Source organism: Myripristis murdjan, chromosome 1 (genome assembly GCF_902150065.1).
Source record: "Myripristis murdjan chromosome 1, fMyrMur1.1, whole genome shotgun sequence".
NCBI lineage: Eukaryota > Metazoa > Chordata > Actinopteri > Holocentriformes > Holocentridae > Myripristis > Myripristis murdjan.
The window spans coordinates 30925704-30935526 of NC_043980.1; the positions used below are offsets into that span (position 1 = coordinate 30925704).

The 9823-nt window shown below is 40.2% G+C and overlaps 1 protein-coding gene across 1 annotated transcript; it reads left to right on the top strand.

The window, feature by feature from the left end:
- The first annotated feature begins 272 nt into the window (after positions 1–272).
- tmc7 (transmembrane channel like 7) lies at positions 273–9765 on the top strand. Its single transcript, XM_030050852.1, has 16 exons — positions 273–435; positions 2128–2386; positions 3088–3236; positions 3415–3570; positions 3892–3977; positions 4066–4211; positions 4357–4504; positions 4916–5092; positions 5363–5508; positions 5874–5988; positions 6506–6603; positions 6981–7164; positions 7863–7993; positions 8147–8302; positions 8494–8572; positions 8751–9765. The coding sequence occupies exons 1-16, from the start codon at positions 420–422 to the stop codon at positions 8949–8951; spliced, it is 2247 nt and encodes a 748-aa protein (XP_029906712.1). The 5' UTR covers positions 273–419; the 3' UTR covers positions 8952–9765.
- The last annotated feature ends 58 nt before the right edge of the window (positions 9766–9823 follow it).

The window sequence follows — 9823 nt, forward strand, 5'->3', positions numbered from 1 at the left end:
ACACAATGGTAAAATAAAAGCTTCAAAATACAGGTTTATCACTGCAAAAATTACATTTGCTTTCAATATCTGAAATTTTTGAGAAATATAGATTTGTTGGATAGATATTGTTTAAAATTTTGATGTGAATGTCTTGCATACCTGTTAAGGTTGTTCCAAAACTATCTTTCTCCGGGAGTACTTTTCCTTCTTTCATATAAGATATGTCGTGTATGTTTACAGTGATTAGAGTTCATACTGTGTGATTTGGGAAGGAGCTCTCCTGCTCTCCACATCCAGGAAGTTGTCTGCGGCCACAGTTTTCCTTCCTGACAGACGGACCGGGACTCATCCACGAACTGAGGGAGTTGGCTAATTGTTAACAGCGAAATTTTATCCATTATCGAAGAACGGCGTTTCTTTGATGAGGAGAGAGGAAAATGGAGGTGGACTCAGGTAAAGTTGAAGTTAGTACAGTACAAGTTTAGTACTGTGCGCGGCTGACTGGATTAGTTATCCAGCGGTAACGTTAGCTAGCTGGGTTAGCTAGCCGCCACTGTTAACATGTAAGCCAGCGGCGGTGTCAGACATCACTGCTGTAACTTTACTCTGAAACTCAGTCAGTCAACGATTTGAGAGCCGCCCTGAAGTGAATATTAACATGTTCCTTAACCTGCACAGACACAGTTTACCTTTACCAGTCTTTGTTCTGGATGGCTGGTGTCAAGTGCCAAGGATTTTAAGGAGTAGGGGCCAAAAGAAGGAGGAGACAGCAGCTGTTTGTGTTTGTTGTTTGTTGTTCACACAAGAAGCTTGCTTTCAGTAATACTTCTACACTGAATTTACACATTTAAGTAGTGTGTAGTGAAGATATTTTTGGGGGGGTAAATCAGTTCAAAGCATGCCTAATCCCAGGGTTTTGACTGCGGTGTGTACGCAAAGTCCAGCGAGTAAAGGAAAACTTTATTTTATTTGTGCTAACTGTATCATCGACAAGTTTGTGCATTGAACCGAAGTCTTAGCCTGCCTCCAGACCCGTGAATCACACGTTCACTATGAAAGTTTGGAAACAGTGTAACGAGATGACAGGTCAGTCTTGTTATCAGGCAATAAAAGTCCGGTTAAGCATAAAGTTAGATAGCCGACCTATAACATTGTTGGTTGTGGCTCCTATGGTTAAACAGTACCAGGTTGTTGTTGACCAGCTTTTATCTCACCTATTGTGATATTTGATGTTGTGAAGAATATTATTCATTCTTCAGTAATATGAGGTAACTGACAGTCAAACTATCAGAATACTTAATAACACTCAGCATCACCAAAAGTGCCTCTCGAAAAATCAGTAGCTGAAATGGTATTATAATCCTCAGTATTCATGAAATGGAGTGGCGTTGGCACCCTTTCATCTGACAAGAACAACATCTACTCTTACAATTTGTCCTAATGACACACAGTTACAACTGAGAAAATTTGATATGCCAAAAATTGAATATATGCTTGCTACTGGATAATATTTTTGAGAAAATGGAATACTTGGACTTGCCTCTGGGCCTCAATATTATGGATTAACAAGAGTGATGCAACATATGTGCCATAGAATAACATGTAACTTATTTTTACAGTGATGGATTGTCAAAATTTCATGCCAGCTGTCTATGACTTGTGATAACTGTATGCATGTACAGGTTTCTCTTGTACATACAATATTACATAAGTGAGCATGTTTTTCAGAGTTATACATTTCTCTTCAAAGTAGACCTCATTCTATTCACTTGTCCATTTTTCACTGTCATTCCCTGAAGCTTTTGCTGTTACTCACCTTAATATGACCTCTGGGAATGTCACATCAAAACAGTTCCATCTGTGAGAATCAGACTCCAGTGTATTAAACAACATATAGCACAAACACATACTGTACATTGTAGCCTAGTTTGGACCAGCTGTCACAAAAGAGCGTAGTAAACATGCTCTTAGAGGGATTCAATCTTTCATTGGTCAATCATTGAAATCCTTTTGTTAAAAAAAATTACAGTCTCACATTCAGTCATATCAAAATTGTGAAAGTCAGGATGGCACTGAAAAGTACCAATTCTTCAGACATATTGTTTACCTCTTTAGGTCCTAATCCTGTCTTTTCCATCTTTTCAGTGTTCTACACTGATCGCAGTGGACGCGCTACCAGTAACCCACTGCTGGATCAGCTTCCCAGCTACCAGTCTCTGCTGTACCGTAGGAAGTCGGCCAGCACCAAGCGAAGGAGCAGCTCTCGAACGCGGCTTAGCTCCTCTGGTAGTGGGAAATGGGGCATGAACACAGTCATCAGGCATGAGGAGAAACAGAGGAGTGAGATGCAGGAGAGACCTGTGAAAGAGCTGCCCAAAACCATGGCAGAGAAACGGCAAGACAAGTAGGAAAGACTCTTGTCATAAAGGCCAGATTTTTGGCCGATGAATTAATGTTAAAGGAAAGTCCCAGCCTAAAACACATTTAACGCTGCTTAAAAGTAGGAATTAGCCATTTACATTGTGCTTTTGGTGCCATTGTGTTTGATATTGGATTTTTGTTATTCTGTGGCTGTTGAGTCAAAAGTAAATCCACTGGTGATTTTCTCAGCACAGCCATAAGGGGAAAAAAAGAAAAATCAACAACATGAAGCAGGCGCATTAGCTGCCAAGTTTCAATGTCAACCGTAAAGGTAAATTAACAGTAGCTTCTTTTTAAACTCATGGATTTGCCATTGAAGAAGGAGAACATACTTCTACCCCGCAATAATTTACTTTGTAGTCACTATTACGCTCTATTACACACTATTGCACAATGTAAGTCACTAATCCCTGTGTATAAAAAGTGTAAATTTGTCTTAAGGTGGAGTTTTCATTTGATGGTAATCATTGGAAAAAAAAGACTTTATAGTTATAGTATAGTGTCCTTCCTGCCTCTTGAGATAGCCTTGGATTATAATTTGGTCTATTCCATTTTGAGCGTGACAGTTGACAGTGTACAATCTTGTCACGTTTGACTTCTTTTAATGAAACACTCTGAGACTGCACACACATTCTGCTGCCCGAATTCTCAGCCGTGAATGTATTTGATTGTTTGACTTGTCAGGGTGCAGCGTCTGGAGCAGGATCTAGAGCTCAGTCAGTGGAGACAGTGGAGGCAAAGCACCCGTCGGACTCTCAGGAGGCTGAGAGAAGATGCCCAAGAATGGTTGAGCTCCCTGCAGCTCTGGAGGGGAGACATCCACCTCATAGAGGGTGAGGGATGAGGAATGAGATGTCCTGGCTTTCACAAAAAAGTTTGTTTATGAATGCCAGAGCTTAACTTGAAATTTTTAACTATATATTTGTCATAACAGATATATGAAAAAAAAAATGCTACATGTATTGTTCTGTCAGCCAGAGTTAAGTTCTCCTGCTCTGTTTTGGTCAACAGGCATGTTTGGTACTGGGATCTTGTCTTATTTCTCTTTCCTGCGCTTCCTGGTCATGCTCAACCTGGTCATCTTCCTGCTCATGTTCAGCTTCGTCATATTGCCCATCATCATCGCCCCGTATGCTTCAGGGAATGTCACCTACAACCTGGACGATGGTCAGAAGAACCTTGTTTAGAGATCTTTAGTTTACTAATAAGACTTTTTAAAGAAAGATAATCTTAAATTGGAAATATAGAATACCACCTTGTCAGAGCAAATGCTATGTTTTGTGCAGCAGTGTTTTTTTTTTTTTTTTTAATAATCTCTTATGGGATGTGAAAATAATCAGAAAGGAGCAGTGCTGCCAAAATAGGTCAAGCGGTAAAAATCCGACAGTAATCCCTGTTGATCAATAAGGATAACGTTTACCACGACAGTTTTACCACCCAGTGAGTTTTATGAATGACCCTTCGTATGACCTAAATCTGTGTCCACAGGTAGCGTGTGCAGTGTGTACCCCAGCAGCGCTCGTCGAGGTCTGGTCATTTTTCACGAGCACATTACGGACCTGCTCTCCGGCGGAGTAAGTCTTTGCACTTTACCTTTCATTGTCGCTGCAGAAAAAGCCTTGCGTCTAGATTTCTTACTTGCCTTTTGTACTCCATCTGCAGGGCTTTCTGGAACAGACCTACCTTTTCTATGGCTACTACAAGGTGGACAGCATTCAGTTCCCAAAAGTCACGTACAACCTGCCTCTGGCCTACCTGCTCGTCACTGTAGCATACCTCTTCCTCAGTCTCATCTGGATTGTTAAAAGGTACAGGGAAATATTTTGTTTTTCTTTGAAATGAGAACGCAAAGTGGCCAAGACAAGGCTCTTTTTCAGGTTTATCTGAAGGATCAGCTTCTCAAAGTGTTTGTCAGCCAAACCCTCTAAACTGTTGACCGCTGTTTCCCTCAAGGTCCGCCACAGGTTTCAAACGTAACCTGGTGCAGGACGAGGATCGATTTCAGAGTTTTTGCAATAAGATCTTTGCTGGCTGGGACTTCTGCATCACCAACGAGAATGCTGCAAGGCTGAAGAGGAGCAGCCTGCTCTATGAGCTCAAGGTCAGCCGCTGATTCTGTCGAAGCATCAAGATATTTGACAGGATCAGTAAGATAACATTTAAGCAGCAGTGGGAATGTGTACTTGCACAGATAATTCTGTTCTTAACCAAGATAGTCAAGTAATCTTGCTTGGATTTCTGTAAAAGTCATTACTGTAGAATAACGCAGGTAAGCTTATCCTGAAATCATAAGAAACCTTGTTATGATGCTCAGTTTACTCTGATATGGTTAGTGTGTCATGTAAGCATCTTAACCATGTTCACTTTTATTTCTCTGTTTGTTTTTTAGGCACATTTTGTTGTCAACAAAAGCCAACAATATGGCTGTGATCCATACCTACTATTTAGATTGTATCTTTCCTCTGTATGAGAAGTAACCCGCTCCAAACCTTTCATATCTTTCTATCTGCAGACAGACCTGGAGGAAGAAAGAATCAAGCGGAAAATAGCAGGTCGCACCCGCAAGGAGAAGTGTCGGATTTATGTCATCCGCCTTATTCTCAACATTTTTGTGATAGCTGCACTGGCTGCCTGCTTCTACAGCATTTACAGAGCCACAGTCTTCTCCCAGAAAGCCCAGATGAAAAAGGTAAGAACAGATTCTTAAATCTCTGAGAAACATCCTCTCTCAGTATAACTCGCAGTAAAACATTTTCTCCAAGATTTCACAGTTTAAACCAAATACAAATGAGTCATGAGTCATGAAAAAGCTATTATGCTATCAAAATGAAGTTGAGAATATTAAGGCAAATATTCTACTTATAATGTTTTCCTGTTTCATCTTGTGTGGTTTTGTTTGTTGTCAGTAAGGTAATTGTACAAGGAAATGTTCTGTGTTAACTTTTTCTCTGGATTGCAGGAGAATTTCATTGTGGATCTCATCTATGAGTATCTGCCCTCCATTGTTATCACCTTGGCCAACTTCATCACTCCCCTCCTCTTCTCTGTTATCATCAACTATGAGGATTACTCTCCCGCCTTTGAGATCCGCTTCACTCTCATGAGGTACACACAGGATTATCAGTCACTGACACGTGTTGCTATCTGTTTTTGATAGTCTGCTCTTGCAAAGCAGTACATGAGGACACATGCAGAATTTACACACAATCAGGAAGAAAGGACTGTGTTCAAATAGAGCCTTGTGATGCAAATGTCATGTAAAAGAGGAATTTAATACATAGCATGTAAAAAAGTGTAATAACCATGATACTGAACTGAGATATTTCTGTTAAACATTCTCCTTTTTCTTCAGACTGCATGGTTTCCCATTCACTGGAAACACTTGATCTTAAATAGTGCTACTCAGAATCAATGGCCTTGCTGTCTTAAGAAGCTGAATTTTCTCCACTCTTTCCCACCTTCCTTAACAGGTGTGTGTTCATGAGGCTGACCAGTATCGGGGTTCTGCTCTTTTCTCTCTGGTCTCAGATCACCAAGTGTAAAGAGGAACCCTGCGTCTGTGGTTACAACCACGTGCTTTACTCTGTAAGTTTTACTCCTCTAATCTGACAGAATAATGATGCACAGCTAGCGGCCTGCTGGCTGCATCAATCTGACACCTACTTTGATTTCTTGTAGTTACAGGTGCTACCACCAATACCTGTTTTAGCCCTATTTCACTGGTTTTATTATTAGAATTGCTATATATTTAGAGCATTTCAGAAGAAGAAGAAGAAGAAAATACCCTGGAAAATGCAAAATTATTTTTCAGTCAGCAGGAATCAATGTTTTTCAGTGTTTTAATATGCACAGTGAGTGCGACATTTTCATGACAGAACAGTTCCAGTTAAATACCTAAAGGCAGGGCACAAATGCAACTTATAGTTACTTAAATATGCATATGTGTAAATGAAGCTGAAACTTCAAATATTAAAACGTGTGTGTATTACAAGCATGCAGCTGTGTACAAAGCATGCAGCTTGTACAAACTAAGAAATAAGCAAATCCATTAACATTGTTTAGAAAATCCATTGTTAAACTGCCTCCTTGCTGTTTCCCCCAGTGTTGGGAGACCCGTGTGGGCCAGGAGATGTACAAACTCACCATCTTTGACTTCATTATCATCGCTGCAGTCACCATCTTTGTGGAGTTTCCCAGAAAGTAAGTCCTCATGTTCTCAATACAAACTCCCATTACAGACAGATCTTATTTTTAGTGGTCTAGCTCAGCCATCAATGTGTGTTCAGATTAAAACAAAAGGTACATACTGGGCATCTGGTCCCTTGACGTTTGGCTGGCTGTCTGCTTTTGGTGTTTGCGGTGGGTTGCTGTTCATAACTGATCATTTTGAGTGTTACACTGTGATAACTTGCAAAGTAATCTCACTTTTCATGACCATGGACACATATTGTACTGTAGTTTTTCAGCCTTGGTTGAGTAATAAAAGTGCCTTTTATTCTGCTCTGTCCTCCTTGCATGGACTCAGGTAACACATTTATTTGAAACTCATTACGTTTGTTCCTCTCTGTCTTCCACAGGCTGATTGTGAACCACTGTGACTGTGGGCTTGCCAAGTGGTGGGGCCAGCAGGAGTTTGCCATCCCTCAGAACGTGCTGGAGATCGTCTATGGTCAGACTATCTGCTGGATCGGCACCTTCTACTGCCCCCTGCTGCCCGCCATCTGCACCATCAAATACTTTTTTATCTTCTACATCAAAAAGGTGAGTGTTTCTTTGCACTGTTCCGCGTCAGTGGGACAGTTTTCTTATGTTTGTGCCATGCTTTGGTTTTTAATGTTTTCGTATTATGAACTGATATTCAGTTTTGGTCAGGAAGTCATCCGTAATTGCTCATTAGCTTTGATGCAAGTACCATTTGCTTCGGGTTTAGACATATTTTTCCTACGATTTTTACAATATTGCATGAACACTTATAGGAAGTAATGATCCCATTGTTCCATGTGTTAGTATTAAAGATAGGGTGGTATAATTTTGACAAAACAAACAAACAAACGAACAAACAAAAAAACAGTGATTCTTTTCTGAATACTGTGATAGTGCTATAAAATGTAATACATCAAGAAGAAAATAAAAACCTCACTAAACTATGTGTAGAGGTGAGATGCTAATCTTACAATTTAGCCATTTTGAATAAAATAGACAGTTTTATCCAGTATGAAACTTATGTATGATATTAATAACTATTATTATTATTATTATTATTATTATTATCATTGGTGGTGGTGGTGTAAGTGTTACTGTTACTACGTTAGTAGTATTATTAGTAGTTGTAGTAGTAATAGTATTTTAAGAAAGCGATTTTGCAAAACTCTAGAATAAATTTGAATATTTTAAATGTTACCACCTCATTAATCCATGTTTTCTGTAACCCTGCTTCCTCCCTGGTCCTTGTTTGTTAGGTATCTCTGATAAACAACTGCCGCCCGGCCACGCGTCCCTTCCGAGCCTCCAGCTCCAACTTCTTTTTCCTGGGTGTGCTGCTGATCGGCCTCACTCTGGCCTGTCTGCCTGTGGCTGTCAGTGTAGGACAGTGAGTAATCCACTGTTAAGTAAAGCAATGTAACCACCCTACAACGGGTTTTAACAGTCTCTTAGATAAATGTCATGCCTTATTACTCATCACATTTATACTGCGCACATATTCATGGGCATGCACACTGATGCACCCCTCCTCCTTCCTCAGGATACAGTGTTCCCAGGCCTGTGGTCCGTTTGTTAACTACACCACGTCCTGGGAGGTGCTGCCCAGGACGGTATCCCAGCTGCCCACTGGGGTCCGCAGGTTCCTCTTTGCCCTCTCCTCAGAGGCCTTTGCTGTCTCCTTCTTTGTCATTACGTGGTATGTGTTTTTAATTCAACAGTCAGCCTCATATCACTGTTCGGTATCTCAGCATCTATGATGATGATGAATAAATTGGGACATGAAGCATTTTGATAATCTAACATCTAGTAACAATTGGTCCTTGCCTTAGATGGCTATTTTTAGTCACTGGTACTAGTTTTACCCTTTTTGTCCGTTGTCCTCCACAGTTTGGCCATGTTTTATGTTATCGCACTGGCTGGAGCTCACAAGAGAGTCATTAACCAACTCAGGGAGCAGCTAGCCATGGTGAGTTGACAAGAGAAAATGTTCTCAGTAATCATCTGAGGCATCTTTCTGATGTCACATCTTTCTTACCCTTTTCTAGTTTATCTATTTCTTATGCATTCATCATGTTTTGACCGTCATTTGAATCATCAGTGAAGGCGATGTGTGAATGGAATCTGTTCTTATCTGTGTGTCTCAGGAGGGACGTGACAAGCGTTTCCTGATCCAGAAACTGTGCCAGGCCCAAAGGCAATCAGCCATCAGATCCCCTGGCTCTGCGTCCAAATCCCCGACACGTGCCAGCAGAGGTAGCTCCAGCTACCACACCAGCTTCGCCAACAATTACACTGAAGGGGTGTTCCTGGCACACTCACCTCCAGACTCCTCCACACATGTCTAACCAGAGGGCCTGGTGTCACAATCCAATAAGCAGAGTGGAACATGCTTAGGCTGCCTAACACTTTACTGCTCTTCTGGACTGGAGACAAATGAAACGATGGTGTTTTAAATGTTCCCAGATATTCTTTGTTTTTGGAGATTCGAGGGACCCTGTGACGTTAGTGTCTGACTGGATGTTAAAGCCACATGAAAATTTGCTTCATCAGTGTTGTTTTGTTGATTATTTGTTTGTTTTTGTTACAATCCAAATAATGTATAACTAATAAGAGGACAAGATATTGAAAAAGTTTGGGACCATAATAACTGTTGTTGGTCAAACATTTTGTGGTGTTATTTTTCCTACTGCATGGACTATCATCTTTTCCTTCCAAGAAGGACTGTTATAACCACTGGAGTTGTTTGAAATGCCTTTCTGAAAAGGACTCAGCTTTTCTGTTACACACTGCGCATATTTTTATGCACTTTAAATGTATTAACACTAGAACTGCCTTGTTTTTTATAACTGTATTAATAACTCATTTGTTTACATCTATTTTATGTAAGTGTTCTGTTTAAATCAAGCATTTAATTACCATCAGGTTGCACGTGAGACAAACTGGCTTTCCTACTACAGAGCTGTAACAATTTAAATTTTTTTCCCATCACTACTACCATTCAGTTCTGCATTTTATATTAGGACTATTAGGATGGTGTGACTTTGTAGCTGGCAATATAAAGATTAATAGACGGGTTTGGGGATTTTATTTTCTGATGGTGTGCCTTAATATTGGATTATTTTCATGGAAAATAAACAGAAACCTGTCTTGAGTAATGTTCATTCTCTTCAATCTTTTCTGTTGCAAATTGACAAGATTGTTGCTGAGGTAATCTGTA

Coding starts and splice junctions, on each gene's coding strand:
- tmc7 (XM_030050852.1), top strand. Junction 5,093..5,362: donor AGAAAGCCCAGATGAAAAAG/GTAAGAACAGAT, acceptor TCTGGATTGCAG/GAGAATTTCATTGTGGATCT. Junction 5,509..5,873: donor ATCCGCTTCACTCTCATGAG/GTACACACAGGA, acceptor CTTCCTTAACAG/GTGTGTGTTCATGAGGCTGA.